The sequence below is a fragment of the Orcinus orca genome, chromosome 20, assembly GCF_937001465.1.
Source record: "Orcinus orca chromosome 20, mOrcOrc1.1, whole genome shotgun sequence".
Classification (NCBI taxonomy): domain Eukaryota; kingdom Metazoa; phylum Chordata; class Mammalia; order Artiodactyla; family Delphinidae; genus Orcinus; species Orcinus orca.
The window spans coordinates 15,682,995-15,708,260 of NC_064578.1; the positions used below are offsets into that span (position 1 = coordinate 15,682,995).

A 25,266-nucleotide genomic window follows, 5' to 3' on the forward strand; every position below is an offset into this window, starting at 1 on the left:
GGCGGGGAGGGTAATGAGCTCTGTGTGATCTATGCTTACAGACAGGCTTTCTAAGTCCAAAGTATATCTGGAAGCCAACGTAAGTCCTAACACCCAAAAGGACCAGGACACAAGGTGCGAAAGTCCTAACGCCCAAAATGACCAGGACACGCTTCAAACCTGAAATAGCTAGGAAGACAACAGTAATTCAAGCTCTCCAGCAACAAAACCAAACTAGCGTTTGCCTTCACCTGCCACTGTCAACTGGGAAAAACCGCTCAGTGTCGATAACATTTAGAAATGCCCATACAACCTACTAGGGAAGAAAACAAAGATAATGCCTGTACGCTTCCAAAATAAGGAAGGTTATGATTATACTGAAGATAAATGACAGAATCATTACCTACATCCGAGTGTGTAAGAAATGCAAAAGACTCGCATACGATAGTTATAAAATGTAAAATTTCACCCAAGGAGTAATAATTGTGTGGCATAATGATGCCCCACATCCTGCGTATTAGAATATCATAGTTAGTGGTAATAATCACATGTGAAGTGAGTGTTGCTATGCAAAACTTCCTTTTGCATTTCCTCACTTGTGTCCAAATTTGCAACCTTAGCATGTCACTGCCGTTGATTTGCATTTCATTTCGTAGGTGTTTCCAAACGTCAATGGTGGATACATTCCTTACAGGCCTCTGGACACCAGCGTGAAACTTGCATTGCCGGAAACGCAGTCCTCGAGAGTAGCCATTAAATTCACCATTCAAATGACAAAAAGCTGCTCTGTTTCCCAAGTATATTTGCCAGATCCGCTCATGCTGATCTAATCATCAGGCAGGCAATGAACTTGCTGAGATTTTTCTGTTGCACATACTTTGCACATCGTTTCAGATGTTAAAGATTGTTTCACATTAAGTCTTGTTTCTTTCAAATCAAGGAGGGAGGCCTCTCTTCCCACTTACTGACTCAGAGCTGTAATCAGAGATCCCAGGTTTAGCCATTTAGTTCATAAAACCAAAAAAAAAAAAAAAAAAAAATCAGCTTTCAAAAGAGGTGGGGTAGGGAGAAAACATCCATAACTTGAGTAGCCAAGGAGATTAACTTCCAATGTACAAATAAAGGAATGCACAGTTTAAAGAAAAAAAAAGTTTCAGCTGAAGAAAAATTTTGGAATATTGTAAATTAATGGATAACAAACAGTTGCCATGGAAACGTTTTACGTACTTGACTGCAGGTGTTCGCTACAGTGAATGTAAACACTGAAAGAAGAGTCCTAAGGCAATGTTAAGCCATCCATGCCACCAACACTGTGGTTTTCAACATAAATGAACTCACTTAGGCAAGGTGGGTAAGGCAGCTTTGCAGCTCTGGCTAATACTTCATTTGTGTTCAGAGGCTGTTCCCCCTTTACGATAGTCTGTGGCATTGCCAAGGTTACAAAACGTAAACAGGCACAAATACAAGACATTGAAGAGACGCCAGAGCCAAATACACTCCCGTTTAACTAGAACGTAACCTGCACTTTTCAATCTTTGCCCTCCATGCTGTGCATTTCTGGGTTATAATTTCTTCAGAGTGAATCTGCATTAGCTTTAATCAGAAAAGAATGTATATAAGGGAAGGGGAAAAACAGAGACCACAGTTCTGAGTGTGCCGTGTACTCTGAACCAGTTTCCAAGCCTCAATTCCTACTTGCACCTAGTTTTGGTCATGCAAGGGAAATATGGGTGTATTGGGGCTTGCGGGGTAGGCCTGCTTAAAAAAATCAAATTCTGAAGTCCCCAAGGTCCCCCAGGTTAGGCAGGACAACGTTATAAAATTATGTCGGTAAAAGTAACTTCACCGCTCTTTCCTCTCACAGCGGAAGACCTGTTAGGCACGTCTCAGAGAAGGAGTCAAAGCAGGAGTAGCCCAAATAAAGCTGGACTTGGATCACTTTCTAACTTTCCTAAGTACTTCACTAGATCACTTCTCGCTGCATTCCATAGAAGAGACTGATGTATTCCCTTAAAAAAAAAAAAAAATCCTGCAGACACACACTCTTAGTGTTGAAAGGGAACCTAGTGGTCCCTCCCAGCCCCTCATTCCTCCGATGGGACCACAGCTGACTGACCCGAGGTTAAATTATTGCCCAAAGTCTTCACTACACATTGGTCACATCTCTCAAGGGAAATTCTTTCTCCCTCCTGCAAACCGAAAAACCCCACCAGCCTTTCTGTCCCCTAAACAAAAAGCGTGCCAAGTTCAAAACTAATGAAAACCAAATTATAAAGTAACTTCAATTATGTGGTCTACGTAAGACAACGGAAAATCTAACGCAGGAAAGTGGCACTGTTAGAGAAGAGCAAATTGTTCTGTGCCGTGTGCCGACTGCACTGCAGGCACGTCCCAGGTAGGATCACATTTAACTCGCTCAGTAGTCCTACCAGGCAGGTCGTTTCAGGAGCCCGTTTCACAGTGGAAGAACACAGAGGGATTACGTTTCACGTCCAAAGCCACACATCTGTGAAGGGCAGGAGCTAAGATTCAAACGCAGGCAGCCTGACACCAGGAAGCCTCTCCCTCTTTAAAACCCCAAGAGCTACCTGGCTTTCCCCTAAGACACACGGGCAGCCTATCTTGAAGTTTTCTAGCGCCTGGCATCTAGTGAGCATCTGAAACTTCTGGAATGACCAACAGCCTCTTCAATTCCCACTGCCTCTCCTGCAGTGGTTGGAGACCTCTCAGGTGGGGAGGGTTTCTGCCTCCAGCGAAATATATGCACTTGCCTGAAAAAGAGAGAAGTATCTGAGCCCGACCTTCAGAGACACGACAGAACATCTGCGTGGGAAGGCAGAGGGGAGGACAGTGAGGGTGGAGAAGACACCTCACAGTGAACCTGCAGCTTCCACGTGTGGACTTCAGAGTAGAAATACCACCTAACCATCAGGTTTTAGTATTCTACACTCATGTTATATTATGAAAATGTTCAGTAATAGAGAAGAATTGGAAAAAAAATCGTATAGTAGACACTTATCTATCACCCAGATGCTAAAATACTTTGCTATATATATATATATACACACACACACACACACATTAGTCTGTATATGTGTATATATATATTAGTTTGTATATATATGTACATATATATGTGTACATATATATTAGTTTGCTATATATATATATATAAATATAATATCCATTTATCAATGAAGCTTCCATTTTTGATGCATTTCAAAGTCAACTGCAGACAAATACACTTTGCGCCACTCCGTCAGCCCCCGCAAATACTTCAGCACACATGGTGTTAACTATAGTTCAATATTTGTTTATGGGGTACTTTTAAAAATATTTTGTATTATTTTAACAGATGATTTGAGCAGACTTCCTTACTAACACAATACTGAAGAGGCCCCAATTCCAGTGTGTTACTAGTATGAAATGTGTGGCTCACGATGACTTCTTCTGAGAAGTTATAGTGACCACCACAGTGCATGAAAGGAAGCACCAGTTACAAAAATCAGCTTAGAATTACGGCCTCGGGTTTAGTATGTAGAAGAGATGAATCTGCCTTTGTCCGCTGTCCAGCTTGCCCGTCTATGCGATCATTCCCTCTTCAAAGCTTGCCCAAACAAACTCCAGCTTCCCTCCTTCCAGGAGGTCTGTTCTGATCTAAACAATTGGCTGTGATTTCTCTCTCCCTCTAACTCCTTCCAGACTTGGATAACTTTGGCACCGATCAACTCTTCTTTGTATCCTGCATGACAATGTTTTTCAAACTGCAGTTCCTGATCCTTCAGTGCAGTGGTTCTGAACCTGGAGCTATTAGAAACCCACAGTCTGGGAAATCAGAATCTCTGAGGGTTGGGCCAGGCAGGCTCCTCCTCCCTGGGTAGAGAGTCATTGCATTAGTGAATCATAAAAATCAATGCCATGAATACAACCAGCATTTGTGTAAAAAAAAAAAAAGGAATAGGATAGAAAAGAAAGTATCAGAATGCAGCACATGTAGTAAGGATAAAATGATTTTGTAAAACTTTTGTTTCAGCTATATATATATAAAATACCTCTCTATATGTATGTGCTAGGTCACCAATTAAAACGTATCTCTTTTTGTATTCTAGTCAACAAAGTTTACAAACTTTAAGACCACAGCCCTAAAGAAGCCAGTACGTTATCCTGCTCCTTAAAGGTGTTTAGAACTTCCCTCGTGGCGCAGTGGTTGAGAATCTGCCTGCCGATGCAGGGGACACGGGTTCAAGCCCTGGTCTGGGAAGATCCCACATGCTGCGGAGCAACTGGGCCCGTGAGCCACAATTACTGAGCCTGCGCGTCTGGAGCCTGTGCTCCGCAACAAGAGAGGCCGTGATAGTGAGAGGCCCGCGCACAGCGATGAAGAGTGGCCCCCACTTGCCGCAACTAGAGAAAGCCCTCGCACAGAAACGAAGACCCAACACAGCCAAAATAAATAAATTAATTAATTTATTTTTTAAAAAAAGGTGTTCAAAGATGTGCAGCTTGAACGTGGGGCAGGAGTAGAGAAGGCGATTGGAGCTCCTCTCTTACTGGGAATACATTCTGCCACGTGGTTCTCCTGGAGCAAACCAGATATGGGGCTAACCAGCATCATTTAGACACAAAGAGTTGGAGAGTGAACAGAGAAGATTCTAAGGAAACAGAAGGAGTAGACTTTTCAGGACTGAACCTAATCTTTAAGTTTCTATATTTAAGATTTTTGTCTTTGGTATCAAATCTTCAACTGACACTGACTGACTATCTAATACCTGCAGGACTGGGAAGGATACAAAGTTGGATAAGAATAAACAAATCCTGCTGTAAAGGGTCTTGTAATTGAGTAGAGGAGAAAGACCACTGTAAAAATAGACTATCATAGGAAGTAGGAGGAAAGTGTCATCACTTTTTCTACCTCAACATCAATCTCTATGACTGCTGAGTGAAAAGAGGTGTGATTTGGGCTGGTGGAGTTTAGGGACACAGAGCCTAGGCCAGCTGCATGTGGGAATTTTCAAAATACTTGGACACAAGCTGCCCAACAGTCCCAGGACTGTTTCTCAGTGGGTCAGTACAGAAAAAAGCTGCACAGAATTGATGGTAAATAACATGGTTATAAACAGCTCTGGAAAGCTCTGGTCCACACATGACATCCAGTTTGCTCTGACATGTGCTTCTGGACCGTCAATTATGTGAAGCCAAGTGTTCAGACTACACTGCTATACTAGATCCTAGAGCGGAGGAGAAACCGTGGGCGCGTTCCACTAGTACGTTTGTCATTCAGTAAGTATTTACTGAGCTGGTGTCAGACACTGTTCTAAATGCCAGGGATACAGCCATTAATAAGGCCACCGAGATAGCCGATCTTTTGGTAGACAAATAAATAAATGAACGAATAAGAAAAATACATAGAAACTGTCAGTGCAGAGAAGTAAACTCAGATGGAGCTACTCTCAGTAACTAGTTGAGAGTGGGTGGTCAGCGGAAGCCTCTCTGAGGACTAGAGCTGGATGTCGAGGTCAAGGAAGCACATTCCAGACAGTGGAACCCCAAGTGCAAAGGCCCAGCAGGAGGTACCAGCTTGGCCCGCTGAAGGAACAGTAAGAAGGCCAGTGCGGCAGAAGAGTCATGGGAAGGGGAGGGGGTGTTATAAGATGAGGTTGGTATGGTGGGTGGAGTCCAGGTCACAAGGAGGTTTGGTAGCCAGGGTAGAAAGGTTGGCTTCTATTTTAAGTGGGATGGAAAGCCGCTGTTGGGTCTTTGCAGGGGAGTGATATGACCTGATTTTCCTCTTCATGAAATCACTGCACGGAGAGTGGATTCTAAGGGGCAAGAGTAGCGGCCAGGAGAGAGCTGACACAGTGAGAGACAACGGGGAAGGTGGCAGAAACATACCTTGAAGGTGGGGTCAGCAGGACGTAGTGATGATTTGGCTGCAGGGGAGTGAAAGAAGGAGGTGGCCACGATAACTCCCAGCTGTCAGGCTTGAGCAAATGGTAGACTGGCATGGCCCTGACCAAGGGAGCCCGGGGGAGAAAGGGGCTCGGGAGTCACATGGCCAGCAAGACTTCTCTTCAGGCCATGCTGAGTCTGAGGAGTCAACTGTCAGACATTCAGCAGAAGGGCCCAGTACAGAGGCAGATAAGAGGAGAGCCCAGGCTTCAAGACCGTGATTCCAGTGTCACCAGAAGGGAGATGTTGTTTAAAAGCTGAACATGACACTTGGGGAGAATTACAAACAGAAAAGAGAAGAGGGCCTGCGCCAAGCCCTGGGGACTCTAGCATTTACTGTAACAGAAGCCAGCGAGGGGACCAAGGAGACGGGCCAGAGAGGGACAAGAAAAACCAGAAGACTGGTGTCACAGAAGCCAGGAGGGGACACTGTGACTTCACTCACAGGCGGGCATGACCAAGGGAGGCCAAGGGGACGTCAGCAAACAGAACTCAGTCATCACGGCCTTGGGTGGGTGGCAATACCCCCAGCTAGGAACTATGCAGCTTCTGCAGGGACAGGCCGCCAGCCTGCGGGCCCAGGACCACCAGCGATGGCGCACAGCGCCCCCAGGTCGCCTGCACAAAGCAGAGCCTTGCATCCTGTCTGTTCCACTCATATCCCTGAGCAGGGAGGAAACAAAATCCCCACCTCCCTCCTGCTTCCTGACACCCCTCCCCCACCTCCAAGAACCCTGTGGTTGATCCATCTGTGAGTTTTTCGATTTCACCAACCAAATCACGGGTGTTCTATGCTTCTTCACCATCTGATATCAAAACGGTCCCTTTCAAACACTCTTCTGCTGCATTCATCACAAACAAACTTGCTTGCAGGAAAGACAAGGAAGCAAAGGGAAAGAAACTGGTGACCATCTCTGGGTGTCGGCTTGTCTTGTGTCGCGGTGCATTCTCGAGAGATGAACACTGGTTAAGGCAGCTGACATTCTGAAGAGGTTTACAGACCAGGTGGAGAAACAAACTAACAACGTGAGACGAGAGACAAGCCTGGTGGCAAATGGTGTGACATGCACTCAGGGCAGGGACACCATCTGTGGCTGCTGTAGTGGGGCATAGCTTTCTGGAAAACCAGGGATGTGTCACAAGAGCATAAAGGTGAGGCCGGAAAGATGCTCTTCCTTAAAGTCTGATAAAAAGGACATTTCCAGTGGGGCCCAAAGCCTATCTCAGCGATGGAGATCCAAATTACAAAGAAACGAGCATTTACAGTGACATCTGTTGGATTAATTAGCTGTGTAATTAGTCTCCCCTCAGTGGAGCTGGGCTTTGTTGCTGCTGTCTGAGACTTCCCCAGGTGAGATTTTATTCCAAATGCCATGTACAAAGAGGAATAAAGAGCAGACCAGGCAAAGGAGAAAAGCATGTGACAGTGTTTGTGGGAGGCACTGAGAATGCAGAAGGCGTGTCTCGGTGACTTTTGGGGTCCTCTGGGTGCTAGAACGTCAGAGGGGAAAAAGTCAGAGAGGAAGAATGACTCAAGAACTCGCCACCTCAGAACAAACCCACAGATGCCCCGAACCTGAACTTTGGATAAACTCAAAGTGGCGAAGGCCCAGAAATGCAAACGATCGCAGCAAGATGACGGAGGTGGAGAGGTGGGGTATGGATTCAAAGTTGGACACGACGAGACTGGACTACTTTACAGAACTCTTGTCCCTGGAGAAATGGTTTGGTCTTCCCACACTGGCAGCTGTGGCCATCACTAACAGAAACCCAGACTGGACAAAAAAATAATAATAATGAAAAATGCTTGGATCCTAATCTGAGAACCAGAAGTGAAAGAAACACACACAAGCAGATGCCTCCAGCCAAATCGCTCCCCGCAGCGCTTCCTAAACCACAGCTGGCCGCAGAGTCACACTCGCTGACTCATGTCTAGGACACTGAGGAAATCAGTCCTGGGACCCACGCCTTCTGGCCTGGCTGACTGGAAGAACCTAGGAATGCTCCCCAGGCTGCATCATCTTTAATGATTTCAGAAAGCGAGAGAGCTGGTGGGAGAAGGGAAATACAGAAATGGGAAGGCCAAGCAGAGGTGGGAAGATTACCCTGAAAACCACCCTGGCATGGGGGTGACCATCTGGGGTGACCCTTTATCTCCCGCCACACATACGCAGAGTGCCGGAGAAACATGTGATGCTCATCAGAGAACCTTCCTGGCCCACGATACTCAAAGGTTCACGGAGAGTCAGGAACTCAAATGAGTCCTATTTTAAATCAGCAAAACATGTTCTAAAGAGAGACGGGGTCATGCCACCAGGACAGTCTCTGCCGTAAATAAAATCAAAGCCTCTCCTAGATCTCCAGGAGCACCGACATCCACATCTCATCTGCAGGTTCTCTGCAGGGACCCAGCCCTCCCTCGCAAGGGCCAAAGGGAACCCGGGAGCAAACACCAAATCCCAACATTATTGCTCCCACTGTCCCAAAAGCCCTAAGATACATTAACATAAAAGCCAAAAAAAGGAACTGAGTACAATCCAGATGTGTGCGCAAGACCACAAGACCAACCCCCAGCCTGGGGACACCGGTGCTCCTCCAACAGTTAAGGGGGACAGGATCCTGCTGGAAAAGCCTTGAGGTCATTTGGGATTCTGTCCTCCCTACTTGTCACAGGAGGGCAGGTATCAGCAAGGCTGTGGTTGGTTGTGGGATCTTTCCAACTTTTCGGCTGGAAGAAGAGAGAAAGGAAGTAAGGGTACACCAGAAAAAAGTTCCAGCCCCACACAGGTATGACCTGTGTGCCACAGGTTTTGGGAAAGTGATTTTCTCCTAACTCAGAACTACACCTGGTGTCTGCTCATGTCGCCCTGGGCACTCTTCCAAAAGGACGAAGATTCAGAAGCAAGAGCAACGTGAAAGGCAAACAGACAGATGCAGGGACTGGGGTCCCTGTCACAGAGCACAGACGCTGGAGGTAAAACACACTCCCAGCGCATGCCACTCACTATGAGCTCCCTACACAAAAGATGTTTTTAAGTAACATGTTACAAGATTTATCAGCCCAAGTCAAAAATCCTACTTCAGGGCTCAGCACAGAATCAGACTCCATAAATGCTGTTGACCCAGAGGGAGAAATCCCCTTCCCATTTATTGGTGTCCCATAGACCAAACCAGGGAATGGTGTGCTAAGTGCTGGGGTCCAAACCAGCAGCAGGAGAGCAAATCAAGGTGACAGGTGCAGGGACACTCCCATCCTAGAACCAGGGGCCCCAGGGCCCTGTCTTCTGTAGGAAAAGAAGGCCAACCTGGTATGATACGTCACCCAGGGAAGTCCAGAGGTTGGCTCAGAAGCGGCTACAAGGGCCCAACAATCCTCAAGAAGGAGCCTGTGGCCAGAGAGAGAAAGAGAGACTCAACAGAGACAGCAAGGACGTGAGAAATCCTCCCCGCAATTCCAACGCACAGGCTGACCCAGCAAACGAAATGGTGTTAAAACTGTTGACCTAAGAGACCGGATATGCTTTGGAGGCCCTCGTCCTGGGACTGGGAACCTGCCCTGCTAATTAACATGTTACAACTCAAATACTGTCAGTAGATAAACATTTCTAACCTTCTAACTAGTTTGCCTCTTACAAAATGAGGATACAGACCCTAGAGAAGGTTCCTTAATCATTCTTGATGATTAGTCCTGATTCAAACCCACTTTCAGCGTCTCCTCGGAGAGTCCTACCTGTGGAAGGGCACAGCCGTGCCATCGACAACAGCCGATGCTCAAGGGCTGTGAATTTCTACCACTTACATACAAATAACAATGCAGAAAGAGGCCCAAGGAGCCTAGCGTGAGCAAGGACAGTGGAAGCCTCTGGCAAGACTGCAACGAACTGAACTGGGCATCCTGCCGTCCGTCTCGCTGTGCAACATGAAAGCACTTCAAATAAAAGGAAATAATGAAAAAATTATTGAAAAGCAAATCTTAACAAATAGCTCTGGAGAAAATTTCAGATTTCATTATAGGAAAAGCAATTTATTTAATGTAGAAAATGTGAAAATCTGATATGAGTTTTCTATAAATAACAAAAATTGGAAATCATCACTACAGGCCTTTGTAATTTTCCTCTTTTGTTGGGACCCATTAAAAAAAAAAAAACAGAGGCTTTACCAACAAGGAAGCCACTTATCTCTCTTTATGCTCCCACCGGGCCAGTTGGTAGGACACTAGGAAAGAATTTCTTCGTCATCCAGAGGAGAGTTACCAGAGAAAACACAGGATGCCCAGGTAAACGTGAATTTCAGATAAGTAAATATCATTATATTTACGGTGCATACTTATAACAAAAACTTACTTCTTGTCTGTCTGAAATTTACATTTGACTGGGTATTTCACAGTTTTATTTGCTAAATTTGGCAACTTGACCCTGAGGTCCCTGCTGTGGGATTTTCAGTCCTCCTCAGGGTCACCAGCCTGATGTTGCTGGTTTCAATAACCTCCAACATCTCTGTGAGCAGTAGATTTTTTTTTGTCTTTAACATTTTTAACGTTCACCCTAAAACCTGGTTGCTTAAAAAAAAAAAGTGCTGGAAACCTAATTTTATTAAATATTAAAGTATTAAATGACTCAGTTAGTGCTACCGAAAGGGTTTTCATAGCAACAGCCTTTCCCACCCTACACCTAAATAGCATTTAGAGTTTCAAGTTATGTTGAAAAAGGAATACAGACTATGGTTCAGGTGTATTATGTAATTCTTTAAAAACTCTTGCCTTCTGACAATGTTCCTGACAGTGCTTAATTGTTCCCTTACAAGTTCCCTTTCAAAACAAAAAACCAGAAACACCTGTTGGGGCTAAATGTATGCAAATTTGTCCTTTGAGTCCAAGTCCTGAGCAAGTCGAAAGGACTCAAAACTGGGTTTAGGTCTTTCCCCCTGCTAGCTGGCATCGCTTTCCCCCAGACAGGGTTTACCTGGAGCAACTGTAACACAGGATTTTTCTGGAATGTGGAGGCAATGGAATACTTGCAGCAAAATTCTTAGGGTTACAGACCACCCTAAGACGGCAGGTGGCATTCGTGCAAAGAACTCCACAAGTAGTACGGCTTACTCCTCTCCACGGGGCTGGGCTGGAGGGGATGGATACTTTGAGATTTTTCTTTCCCAAGAAGGCCTCGGGCTTTGAGCTTAAGGATTTGTGGGGCGGGGGAGAGTGGGCGTGGTAGGGTTTCAAGTATTTCGACAAAGCGGTAGTTATTAGATTTTCTGAAATTAGACAACCCCGCTCCTCGGCCTGAGTCGGGGCCATGGCACCCCTTCTCTGGAATCCAAAAGACTTGTCACCAGTAGCTGAAAACAGCTCCTCCTGGAAATAAGCGGACACAGCCACACTATCCCCCTGCTATCCAAGTAAGAGCTTCAGAAAAGGGAAATTCTCAGACTTTCAGTGTTTGTTCTCTGTCTTATTTATTAAAAAAAAAAAAAAAAAAAGGAAAGAAAGAGGTGAGACCCACAGTCTCCACTAAGAAACAATAAAAAATTTGGTCCCTCTCTCAAGCCCCCTGCTCTCCTGGAGACTCCCTCACCCCAGTGTATTTGAGATGAAGGTAATTAATCTAAGAAATTTCACCCTGGGGAATGCACCAGAGAGGAAGAGGAAAAGGAGAGAGGAAGAAACCTCATCCACAGGGCTTTACATGCCTGGAAAAGAGAACCGCCTGTGTGTTCCCTCTTCTTGCGTCTCAGTGCTTTCGACAAGCAATACTCCAGAAATATGCGTGGACTGACCCAAATCTGCAAAGTATTCGGGAGGTGCTCTGTAAGATCTACAGACGGGGGATGATACACAGGGCTTTTCACAAAAGCAAGGAAAGAATGGCTATTTAAGAATCTGTTGGGCAACCAACCATCCTATCTGAAAGAAAACATGGTCCTAAATCACACAGCACACAAAAACAGAGTCCTACAATGTACCATATACAAAATACATTCCTCAAAAATTAAAGTCTTAAACAGGGGGAGAAAGTATTGAAGAAACTATCAGTCAAGTGGCACCCACCTGCCTGGGTTTGAAGACCCACTCCAGCAACACGCACTAGCTGGTGACTTGTAACGCCCTCTGCCTCGGGTTCCCCCATTTGAAAACAGGTGGGTTAAGAGAAGAGTAAATCAATTAATCCTGCAAAGCAGGTATGACAGATAGTACCTGCTTGCGATAAGTGTCGTATAGGAGCTAGCTATTACTGTTATTATTTTATAACATTAGCAGCGAGAGAGAGCCTTCCTGGAAAAAGAGAAGAGTAAGAAGGATAAAGAAACAGACATGCACATTGGACAACATACAAATGAAAAAGTTTCTGTAGGCTGAAGTACCTCATACGCTAAGTGAAAGATGAATAAGACTCGGAGAAATTTCTGCAGCGTCCACAGCACAGTAGGGACCACTGGCCCTGATAAACCAAGAGCTCTTGCAAACCAATCACAAAAAAGACCAAACCCCCAAAATGAATGAATGAACTGAATGAATGAATGAATACAGGGCAAAGGCTATGAAAAGGAAAGCCACTAAAGAAATTCAAACAGCCAAGGGACTTTGCTGGTGGTCCAGCAGTTAAGACTCCGGGCTCCCAATGCAAGGGGCCCAGGTTAGATCCCTGGTCAGGGAACTAGATCCCACATGCCGCAACTAAAGATCCCGCATGCTGCAACGAAGATCCCACGTGCCACAACTAACACCCAGCGCAGCCAAATAAATAAATATTCTTTAAAAATTCAGGACGGGCTTCCCTGGCAGCGCAGTGGTTGAGAATCGCCTGCCAATGCAGGCGACACGGGTTTGAGCCCTGGTCCGGGAGGATCCCACATACCACGGAGCAACTAGGCCTGTGCGCCACAACTACTGAGTCCACGCGCCTAGAGCCCGTGCTCCGCAACAGGAGAAGCCACCGCAATGAGAAGCCCGCGCACCGCAACGAAGAGTAGCCCTCGCTCGCCTCAACTAGAGAAAGCCTGCACACAGCAACGAAGACCCAATGCAGCCAAAAATAAATAAATAAATAAAATATTAAAAGGAAAAAATCAAACAGCCAATAAATGCATGAAAAAACGTTCACCCTATCTAACAATTAGAGAGACTCACATTGGAACAAATTTGTCAACCTGATGAAAGCAAAAAAAATAACGTAGTGTCGGTCACCATGCAGGGGTTTGAGCATCACCTAATACAGTGAGGGGATAAAATGTTCTTAATAAAACTTGAAATGTTTAAAATAGTTAAAATACTTAAAACTTAATAATATTTAAAATGTTCTTAACAATGTGAATAATATTCTGACAGGGTCTTCTTTCTGCAGGGCCATTAGAAAGTACTCTATCTACAGGCACGACACCCTGGAACCTAGCAGGCCCACTTCTTGGAACAGCTCCAGTGTAGAGACATGTATGAACACAGCTGTTCCCTACACCTCACTGTCCGTAAGATCAAAACTGCAGATAACATAAATGTACATCAGTGAGGACCTGGTCAATAAATGGAAAACTATGTAGCCACTAAAAAGAGTGAGCTAGATCAATACATAATAACCTGAAATGATTTTCAGGATAAAAAGCTATATGAGGAAAGCAAGGCAAAAGCATAGCATGTGTCTATAAAGATTTCTTATGTATGTGTACGCACATGCACACATTATTTCTATCAGTATAAGCACAGGAAAAAAAAAAAACAAAAGGAGATAATCTAAGTAACAGTGATTTGTTTCTGGAGAGCAGAGCTGGAGAGTAGAAAAAAGACTTCCATTTTAAAAAGTACTGAAAAATACTTGATATAAGGGCTGAGGTATAATACTATATACATGCAGCATAGTTCCAATTTTGTAAGATGACTTATGCATCTTGTGTTATGCAAAAAGAAAGAAATAAAAATATGTTGTCATATGATGGGGTTTAGGCTGATGATTATTTTCTCATACTTCCCTGGATTTTTCAAATTTTCTACAGTGAACACACATTACTCATACTAATAATTTCTACCATAAAAATAAGGAAGCCACATTTTATTATTAGCTTACACTTGAGGTAAACATGGGATGCCAGTCTTGAAGAAATAATTAAGAATACAGTAATAATCTAAAGGGGTCTGATCAGTTCTTTACCATCCACAAAAAGGATGCAGGGGGAAAAAAAGAGAAAATAAAAATACTAAAAGCATTTGGGAAAAAAGGGGAAAGTGTTATGGTTAATGGTTATGAAACTGGTTTTTCAACAGGTAGCGTATTTACTACTGGACTTTAAAAAAAACAGGCTCATCTAGTAAGATTTCAATTCCATTATCTGGTATCTAAAGCAGGGAGCCAAAAGGTAACGATGACCCAACCTTCTTGGCATGAAGGTGTGTATAACCCAGTAACCTGAGGGATCCAGGCAAAGCTTGTGCTTAAAGCCAATCAGCTGAATGGACGTGTTGAATGAAATGACACCCACTAGAGGGGTTCAGGTGAAGGCGGGTGGGATAGTTCTGGAGGGAGGGCAAGACTGCACTGAGGCGCCGATCTTTCACACTGCACCCATTGGCCACACGTTGGCCACACGTTCCTATATCATATGTTGGCCATAATTCATACAGCAGTGAAGGATTAAATCTGTCCCAACACGAGCCCTGCCTCCAAAGAAGATCTGACTTTTCAACCTTCTTAGAGTCCCCTTGAAGTTATCATGTTGCCAGAAACACCGCCAGAGCCCCCCCCCGGGCTCTCCAGTGGTGACCATGGGGCCCATGTGCACGCAGTCTCCCAGCCCAGCCCCAGAAGCTCCCCATCCCGCGAGCCCAGCCATCAAGTGAGGGAAATGAACTTCAGACACCCAGCTGCTCCAGGAGATGGAGGGCATGAAGGCGAAAGGTGCTCAAATCTACCAAAACATCTGGCCCTTCACACCTTCTAAATTAACCACAGGAAAACACTCCCTGCCTTTCATTTTTGGTTGAAAGCACCAAGGTATGGAGAGAAGAAGGCATAAGTATGCACTTAAAAAAAAGTCGACCTAATGAGAAAGCAAGGTTTGAGGGAACTGGCTCCAGTGACGATGGAAACCAGATGGCACCTGTACCAGGGCTTCAAACATGAAGCCACATCAGGGTGGAAAGGACGAGGAAGGAGAAGGGAGGAGGGAAGAGGGACAGCTTTTTGCTTTCCAAGCAACACAAAGGCTGCCGGTCACCATCTGTGGGCATGAAGCGTGCAGATGTGTGCCTAAGACCCCCACCCCGCGCACCCATAAAGGAGCATGAAGAATGCAAACTGCAAACCAAACCTCTGACTTGTTGTACATCTTCCAATCTGTCCATCCATCCTGTGGTGAATTTACTGCCCTGCTGGGAGAGTGAACCCCGTCAGGGAAAGAACTGAGAAGATGGATGCTAGAGTAATGCAGAGTCTGACAGAGGGTTTCTTCCTTCATTCTACCTCGAGTAATCCCAACAGCATGGCAAGCATCAAAGCCCACTACGTGGAGAATTTGGGTGAGTATCGTTCAGTCAGTTGGTGTCATACTCTACCTCCTACTTGAAACCGAATAGATCTGGCATCTCCCCCTCGGTTTGCCTAGCTGGCCCGATGCAGCTCACATGGGGCCCAGACCCAACCCTGTGGTAGACAACCTTCTTTGTGTATAATTTAAGATTAATATGAAACTTTTGGGCTGGGCCCAATCAAAGAAAACTCAGCTGGGAACTGTTTGAGTAATAGATTCTGGTGGGGGTCTTAATCTCTCTGCTCAAGTTGATGGATTTCCATCCCAATGACTCTCAGGTGAAGAAAAACATCAAAGTGAAAAACAGATTCTAATAGTTGGCAGGTGTGCACCGATCTCCAACTGCCCTTTCTGCACCCTCCTCCCCCAAGCGGAAAACACTACAGATTTCAGAGAGCTCACCAGGGAAGCCACACAGCAGGCAAGTCCAGATAAACACAGAAGAGCTCCCACTAGCTCTGAACCCACAAAGTGACTCAGGATCTGCGCTAGCATGGAGGAGAGGGGAGGGCAGTCGCTAGCAGTACCTGCTGCCCCCCTGCTTAAGACAAGCAAGAACACCCCGCATCTCTGTGTGGGGAAGGAGTGGGAGACTGGGGCCTGGGAGCAGGTCCTCTAGGAGAAGAGTGAAACATCTATGTGGGAAAGCAGTAAGGTGAGGAATTCCCGTTCTGGATCTCAAGCCCTAATGAGAGACGAGTACCTTTCCCACAACACACTTCCATTCCGGCTCAGATGAATCACTATAAGCAAAAAACCAAGAGCTCAGCCTCTAAGCCTGACTGGTGCCCCTGGCCTTCCCGCTGTGTCTCTGTGTCAATCTATCACAGTGCCCATAACAGCAGCTGTGAGGGTCTGGACATACGAGCACTGGGGGCTGGACCAGAGCCACGGCTATTTAAGACCCAATAAAAAGACTCAAGGAATTTAATCACGAGCACTTCAGAAAAGTAACCTGGGAGCAAAGAAAAAAGGAAGCAGCTTCCATCTGATGCCTGGGGCTCCCCAGCTGACCCCCACTTTCCTTCACTTCAGGAGGCAGGGAGGAAGAATTCGATGAACGTTAATCTCGATTTAAAAATTGCTCTCACACAATAAGCCAAACTAGACAATTCCAGCCAGCCAAGAGAGAGTATCGCTAGTTTCTCCTTTTTGCAGGTTAGCCCAACCCTCTCTTGTGTCCAGATTAGGAATTATCTCATGCTTTCAGACAGCTCAGTCCTAATCCAGCAACATACGTGCCAGGATTTATGACACCGAGAGAAATGACTCTGGACCAGTGTGTGGTCCAAGGACAGACTGGAAAGCTACACTTCTGCTTGCATCTCCCGAGACCGCTGCTCTGTCTCCTTCAGCATGCCAAAGGAAGAGGAAGGCAAAGAGAGGCTGGGAGTCCGACGAGGAAGTCGGATGCATCACGACCACTTCAGCAGATGCAACAGAAAGCAAGTGTGGGTCTCTCGCCGACCGATCGTGAGTAATTTGCCAGGGGACCAAGATGGGGTGGGTGGCGTGGGAGTGGGGCGGGGGCTAGGGTCGGCCTTGGGGAAGGGGTTAGTGCGGAGGGCCGTGTGGGAGAAGCCGGGTGCCCTCCCGGTCAGCAGCATCTGGAGCTGTTTCTCTAGCAGACAGTAAAGAACTCGATTATATCCAGTTAACTGTGCTCTAAACTGATTATGCATGTGCTGGGCTAATGGATTACATTAGCAAGAGGAAAAATAACATGCAATCAATCTCCATTTACCACAGGCCACACCACGGCCTAGAGAAAAACTGACTCTCAAACACCTCCAAGCCCCACCCCAAAGCCGAGGACTCACAAGACCCTGTGAGAGGGACCCCCCTCGGGGGCAAGAGGAGTTTATCTCAGCCACGCTGTAGGACAGAAAGGCCCGGGGCAGGCACTGAGATGCTAAGTTTCTGGGTCACATCCAGGAGTGGGGGGGAGAACTCCCCACCCCCACAGCAGTCACGGGGACGCTCGTCACCCAATGAGACCAGACTGACGACCTTCGGCTCCTGACACGGGGGATTCGGCCCCGAATGTGGGTGGAGGTCACCCCTAAGATGCGCCAGCCAAACGCACTGCCTGGGCACCTCCCCTCTAAGTGCTGGTTCCCACATTCTACCCTGCACCCCAGTACTTATGCTTCTACTATGCTGCCTTTTCGGGGCAGGAGTTTGCTCCATCTTCAAAAACACACACAAATACATACATACATACATATATATAAATAAAATGAGGAAACTAAGGCAGGGGATGAGCATCTAGAGCTAGTTCAGCAAAGCACAGACGGAAACACTCAAACTGCTTCCCTCACATCCACCCTGGAAACCACCACAGCCCGACCCTCTAGGCGTGACCAGTGCACGAGGTCCAGGGACCAAAAAGGTATGTGCTTAGCGAATCCTCCAGGTTCCAGGCCCTTCAGAAGCAAATCCAAGGGCTGGTCCACTCTTACTGGAGGCCACAGCATGAAGAGCTAATCACCACCGCACACATTTTATCATCTAAAAGGCAATGTTCTTCCTCAGGTGGAAGAGGCCAGCTTCGTGCCGCCTCTAAACAACCTCCATCAAAGCTGCATACGACCTTCCGGGGCCACACCGGGTCCTCTGCACTAACTGCACTCAGTTGGGTCCTTTAGAAACTCTTTTCCTCCGGTTTCTCCATCAGGTTTTCCTGACCACACTGGCACCACCCTGTGGCCAATGAAAACCTCCGATTTAAAGCGATGGCGAGGAGGGTGGCACACGGTGAAGCCATCCAGGGAGGGTCCTGCTCACAGAGGGCAAGGGGTGGGGGTGCCCAGACCCTCCCCTCTGCAACGCTTGAGCCCATCCGTGCCAGAGTCAGCAGCCAATTCCAGAACATTCTATTCCCACTACCTCATGCCTGCTTTCTCCTCCTTTCCCTAAAATGGTCTCTCATCCCTGTTACCCAGGTCTCTTGATAAGCTGAGAACGAGCGATGGTAAAATGCATCACACTTATCAATCTCGGCAGAGGCCGATACGGGGAGAGGATGAGAGTCTTCCTTACTTGGAGTCTCCATTTAAAATCACCATGAGCAGAAAGGGGATGAAAGCAGCTCAGGGTCAGGAGAAACGTGGCGCTCGCTGGCCCAAAGATGTGGGAAACGGTGTAAAAGGAAAGAAGAGAGACTGACAATAAAAGGGAGGGAAACAGAAAGAGAGGGAGAGGGCGTGGAAGGGACGGAGAGGGAGGCTGGGCAGATTTACGGCGATTTGTACCTGATTGTTCATACTAAAGCCATTATGAGATGATTAGAGAAAAAGGTGAGGCTTTAAGTCCAGTGAAAATCAATAGAAGCGTCTGGAGCAATTCTGCCATGCCAGTGAAAGGACTATTTACAGTAGCCGAGCACCTCCTCCTTGTTACTGTCTGCGGACTGAGAGAAGGAATGGAGGGGGCAGCGAGGGGTGAGGAAGGAGGGACGGGAGGGAAGGAAGAAGCAGAGAGGACAGAGTAAGAGGTGGAGGACGGGAGAAGCCCGGCAAGAAGAAGGAAAATTGAAACATGAGGAAGAGAAAGGAGGTGTAGAACACGGGAAGCAGAGCGAAAAAGAACAAAGGGGCCCCTCACCCGACCCTGTTTTTCCCCATAGCATTCACTACCTTCTAGCCTACCGTCTAATTTATCCATTGCGTTCATCATCCATCCCCCCGCCCCCAAAAAGAACGGGAGCTCTAGGAGGGCAGGGACGTTTTGTCTACCTCGTGCATGGACGTAGGCCCGGAACAGGGCCTGGTACATGGTTGGGGATTAATGTGTACCTGTTGAATAAATGAATGAATGAACAAACGAACAAACAAATAAACAAAGAACCCCAGGGGGCATCCGGGGAGAAGAGACTAAAAAGGGGGGAAATAACCAGATGGAAAAGGAGAACAGAAAGCCTGCAGGAGAGAGGGGAAACACAGGAGAACAACGGCAAAGCCAGAACTAGGGAAATAGCAAATGTGGGATAGGAAAAAAGTCAGTTCTAAAGACAGTGGGAGGGTAAAGGAAACAATGTGCAGTATTGGGCCGCTGGAAACACAACCTGCCCCCCAAATGAGGCACCCCACACACAGACCCTGCAGTTCCCAGCTGAAGCCCACCACCAGGCGGCCAGCTCCCCTCCCCACGCCAGGGCGCCAGCCAGCCCCCAGCCCCTCTCTGTGTGTCCGCCTCCAGCCCTCCCCGTCACCCAGGGATCCAAACCACTCCGTTCCAGAGACAGCCTGGGCCTTACCTTGTACAGCTTCAGGCTGGCCTCGTGCCTGGAGTTGACCGTGTGCAGCCGCAGCTTCTCCAAGCTATTGGTGTAATAGTCGCAGGCGTTGCACTTGAGGTGGACAGGGTTGCCGATGGCCACGCACTTGAGCCGCCACTCGTTGGCTTTGCCGCCCTCCTTGATGTGGGCCACCAGCTGGTACTTCTGCACGTGCTTGTCTGTCTTGCAGTGCAGCTGGAAGTTGGCCTTGAGCTGGGTGTTGTAGCGGCAGAGCTTGCACTGGTACGAGTCCCCCATCACGGCCTTCCACTCGTCCTCAGGGAGGCTGCGCTCCACGTTCATGTGCAGCCCCAGCAGGTCCAGGGTGTCCGTGGTGAACTTGTTGCAGACGGCACACTGGAAGAGCTTCAGCGACGGGTCGTTGGTCTGGATGAAGCTCTCGCCCAAGTTCATCAGCTCCTCTGACACCAGCTGCCCGCCCCCGAGCCGCATGTCTAGGGGGATCTCACCGCCCACTGCAGGGAAGGAGAGGGGCAGAGAATCAGAGGCCAGGCTCACAGCGGCAGCCCTAAGTGAGGCACCATGGGCCCTCCCCCACCCTCCACCCAGGTTCCAGCAGAAAAAAGATCCCATTTCAAGCACTGCAAGGTGCTACTAACCGGGAAAAACTACAACAAAAATCAACTTGATGTGTTCGCATCTTTCCTATGGACATTCTGAAATGTGTGGAAGGCTGTATGTTTGTTTGTTTGTTTCTTCTTTTGGAAAAGAACGCCTAGAAGAATGTAGGAACCGCTTAATCGCTTGAATATTTCAATACAGCTCCTCGCTCAGACCCAAGAAAAGACAGAAATAAAAGCATCATTCACTGGACATAACAGAATCTGAAACTCCCGTCCCCGAAATGTTGGAGATGAGTTATAGCTGCATTCTAAGACAGCACGCCTTCATGGTGAATCAGAAGTGGGCGCAGAATTTACCTCAAGCAGTGCTATCTAACAGGAACTTTCTGCGAAGATGGAAACATTTTGTATCTGCACTGTCCAATGTGCAAACCACTGGTCACGTGTAGCTACTGGACAACTGAAATATGGCTAAGGTATAACTGAAGAACTGAATTTTTAGTTTTTTTTATTTTTAATTCATTTACATTTAGGTTAGTGGCTACTGTACTGGACAGCACAGCTCTAAATCTGAGATTTCGGGAATGATCTCCCTATTCCTTGTCACACCCCACTGGTCAGTAGCCTACCTGCCTGTCAATGGCGCTGGCTCCTCCCACACCTCCCCAAGATACGATCATTTCCGTTCCATGAGCCCCCTACATGGGACATGTCGCATTCTCCTTTGGCGTATGTCTGCCACATACAGAGCCACGTGTTGGCCAGTGTCCCCATCAGGGTGTAGCCTCTTTAGGACAAGGGTCCAGGCTTCTCCTTGCTGAACCTCTAGAGGGTACACAGGCCCCTGCTCAGAGGCTCAAATGTCTGATGTGCCAGACAAGGTACAAAGCAGCCAAAATGTTACAGGTTTGGGAAGTTGGATCCAGATGGACAGTGAAACGCAGAGGTCCGCTCACAGCCCTGAAAAAAAGGGCCTGAGGAAGCTGTGTTCCTCCCTCTCCACCCCTGCTCTTTTTCAGTCCATCGCTGCCCTGCGTAAACCAGGGACCGGCTCTCATTCACCAGCGGTAAATTAATACTTTGAGCTCTTATTTATGCCACGGGAAAGGCCTGGAAAGAGCAGCCTTCCCTCCGTTACCTAGAAGCGAACAGTCAAGCAGAATGCTGAGCCTCGGCTTCTGTTTTTTGCCTCTCCCCTAAACATACGCACGCTTGAGCTATGACGTCTGCCCCTGTCACTCCCCAACTGATACTTAAACTTGACCTTCTACATGTGGTTGGGCTGAGGTTATTTTTTTTTTTTTTAATGACTGATTAGAATCCAAGTTAGTGGCTAATCAAGGAAAAGACGTTATTATTTTAAAAAAAAAGATTTTCTTATTTATGCTACACAAGGCACTTCGAGCGAGCAGCTCAGTACAGGCCTGACTGAGCAGAGTGGCTGCATCTGAAGCCTGTGGACAGTCCAGCGAGACACAGAAATCTTGTGCGCACACAGGTCAGAAGACCGGGGAAGCTTTCTGCTTGTCTTCTCTCTTGCCATCTCCCCTGGTGAGAGGAGCCATAACTGTGACACTCTTTTTAGGACAAGAGAGAAAAAGAGATAGGGGAAAAAAGCCTAAAAGCTCCATCCCTCGATGGGGACGAAGGCCAGACAGCATCCATGAAACATGTGCGGTGTTCAGTGAAAGCGGAAACTGCCCGGAGGGTAGGACAAGGAGCAAACACATCTTTGTTTCTGATGCCGACCACCTGAAGCATCAGATCTTTTCCACTTTTTAAATGTAACCTCAGCACATCCATATCGCTCTAAAGAGAAATGCAGCTGTCACTGGCTGGAGGCCTGAGTGAAAATGAGAAGTCCTCGGAACACACAGAGGAAATAGGTCCCTGTTGCCATCCCAAGCTCTTAAAATGAAATGCAAATCAAAGACAGAAGCAGAGAAGCAGTGAGATGTGGGCGACAGGCAAGCCAAAACTCCCTTGAGAACTATACCCTGGAGAGACACCCCTAGGGTCTGGAATTCTACAAATCCATAGGGCTGCAAGGAACTAATTCAGCCGCCGAGAAATAGAGGAACCTCACCCAATTCTCAGGCATGTGGGAGGAGAGTGCCCACACTGAGAACTTAGCGGGTGCCTACTCATGAATCATGCCGGACAGATGGTCTTGGAGAGGAATGGGCCCCATGTCCCCACACACCTGACTTTAAGGCTGGAAGCTGACACCCTGGCACCTGAGTCCCGCCCACGAGCACACCCTCAGAGAGGCAGAGGGATTAAAAGACACCTTCTACAATCAAAAGCAGAATCAGGGCTTCCCTGGTGGCGCAGTGGTTGGGAGTCCGCCTGCCGATGCAGGGGACATGGGTTCGTGCCCCGGTCCGGGAGGATCCCACGTGCCGCGGAGCGGCTGGGCCCGTGAGCCATGGCCGCTGAGCCTGCGCGTCCAGAGCCTGTGCTCCGCAACGGGAGAGGCCACGGCAGTGAGTGGCCTACGTACCGAAAAAACACACACGAAAAAACAAAAGCAGAATCAGAGGAGCTCTTAAAGCTCATGTAGGTGTCCTGTGGCTGGCTGGCTACTCGGGAAGCTTGTAGACGCCTTGGCAAGCTACCCAGTTTTCGGTGCTGGGCTCAACTGTAGTCCAAAGGAATGTCTGGGAGGATGTTCATCTGACCTCAGGCCTAATATCTGGTCTACAAATGGAGGCAAATTCAACCAGACCAGAGCGAGGGTGCGGAACTTTTCCCTGAAGGCCTCTAGGAAGAACGCACCCCCAGATCAGCATCTGTCTGATAACAGGAAGGAGGAGTTTCTGTCCAAGGCAGTATGAGAACATCAACTGTGTAAGCAAGAGTGTAGTTCACAAACACTACCTCCCCGCTGTAGAGCCCAGTAATACCTAATAACGCCCACAGCCTTCTCATAGACAGCCTAAGGAAGAATCAGCTGAGCTGCAGACAGAACTGAAAGTTACGCTCTTTTCATTTGCACATGTTGGCTTCTACAGAGGTCGTGCGACTTAAATTGTGGGTCCAAGTGGATACATCCTATCATACCCACGCCGGCTTCCGGCATAAAGTATCTGTCACCCTCACTCCGCCTCGACGGCTCTGGTGGCTTAAGGCAGGCACAGGAGGTCTCCAGAGACTCACCTCGGCTGACAGGCAGCGACACTGGAAACTCAGGGCCCTCCTTGGCTACCTGGATAAGGTCTTCAGAAGGAAGCGCTCTATTACTCTATTCTCTTTAAGAAATGAAGTCTGGATCCTCTATGTATGTGCACCTGCCATCTGCCCGGAATGCACGATGCCCCGCAGACTCACAGACAGCAGGTGTTAGAAGCAAACTATTCCTCTACCACTCAATTCAAGTCTTAGTCAGGATTACTGGTTCTCAAGGTAATTAAAAAGTCTTCATTGTGACCCAGTATGAACCCATCCATTTTTCTGTGTCTTCATTCCACTTACATTATCTTTGATTTACTCCAAGATCTGCCTCCCCAAGATTTTAAATCTCTAGACGAGAAAACCCCAATTCCCATAGGCTTTAAAAAGTGAAAAGTCTTCGAGTACTGAAGCCACTCCCAGGTGTGCATCCCCTGTGGTTCACTCTGGGGACGAATAAGATGACTGAGCCCTATGCATCCATGATGATTAACCAGTGGGTAAAACATCCTCAAATTGTTTGGTAAGAAAAGATCAACAGGTCAATGTTCCAAAACAGAAAACAAGATTAAAGTAGCAAGGATTCAAATTTAAATGCATGGTAGGAACAACAAATTAAATGCTGTGAAATATCACTCAGCAGCAGCAATTAGCACTGCAACACCACACAAATAAAGACGTGCCTACTGGGGAGGTTTAGCCCTCTGGCATGAACCTAAGCCATCCTAGGATAAAGGCACCTGCTCACGCTTTGTGGCCGAGAACAACTCGCTCCCATGTCAGGAAGGGTATCCTGTTTCATTCAGGACATCACTGCTGGTCTCAAGAGGTTAGCAGGATCAGGGAATGAAGACCAGGCAGTGCGTGTCCGAGGCACACACAGTCGGGGCAGGAGGGGCCCAACCATCACACTGGTCCTCACGAAACTGGTTTGTACATTTTCTTGCTACAGAAGCTCTCCCCCAGAAATGGTCATGATTCTTTGTACATGAAGAGTCATGGCTTCTGCAGCAACATGGATGGACCCAGAGATTGTCATACTGAGTGAAGTAAGTCAGACACAGAAAGACAAATATATGGTATTGCCTATGTGTGGAACCTAAGGAAAAGGTACAAATGAACTTATTTACAAAACAGAAGTAGAGTCACGGATGTAGACAACAAACTTACGGTTACCAGGGGGTGCGGGGGTGGGGGGGTAGGAAGGGATAAACCGGGAGATTGCGATTGACGTATACACACTATTATATATAAAATAGATAACTAACAAAGACCTAGTATACAGCACAGGGAACTCTACTCAATACTCTGTCAATGGGAAAAGAATCTTAAAAAAAAAAAAAAGAGTGAACATATGTACAACTGATTCACTTTGCTGTATGCCTGAAACTAACACAACACTGTAAATCAACTATACTCCAATAAAAAACTTCTTAAAAAATTAAACAGAAATAGAGTCACGGCTTTTGGCATTCAAATCCCATCCTCTTGGTCCCGTTCTAGCTCTATTAAGCCAATGGTAAAACGGCCAACCCATGTCTTCTAATACGGAGCCATGTTCTCCATGGCAACAAAGGCTCCGTTAACCGGGATCTGATATTAAAACTGGGCTTTCTTTAATTTACAATTTTAGAATTTAGTCATCTCTCATCTATCACACCACTCCTCACGGTGCCCCAGGGTCATCTAATTCCCAACTATACTGATCACTGGCAACTCATGCAAAGTAAGAAAGAGAAAGAACCCGTCTCTTTCATCAAGGTCCTGGTGAAAACACTGGAGAGCTCTGAG

The 25,266-nt window shown here is 47.1% G+C and overlaps 1 protein-coding gene across 2 annotated transcripts in view; it reads right to left on the reverse strand.

Moving 5' to 3' along the window:
• Positions 1-25,266, reverse strand: part of ZFHX3 (zinc finger homeobox 3) — a 252,143-nt gene that overhangs the window by 137,597 nt on the left and 89,280 nt on the right. For both annotated transcript variants that reach the window (XM_049703073.1, XM_049703074.1), the window contains exon 3: positions 19,700-20,196. In XM_049703073.1, coding sequence (XP_049559030.1) covers positions 19,700-20,196 — 497 coding nt within the window. The remainder of the gene's footprint in view (positions 1-19,699; positions 20,197-25,266) is intronic.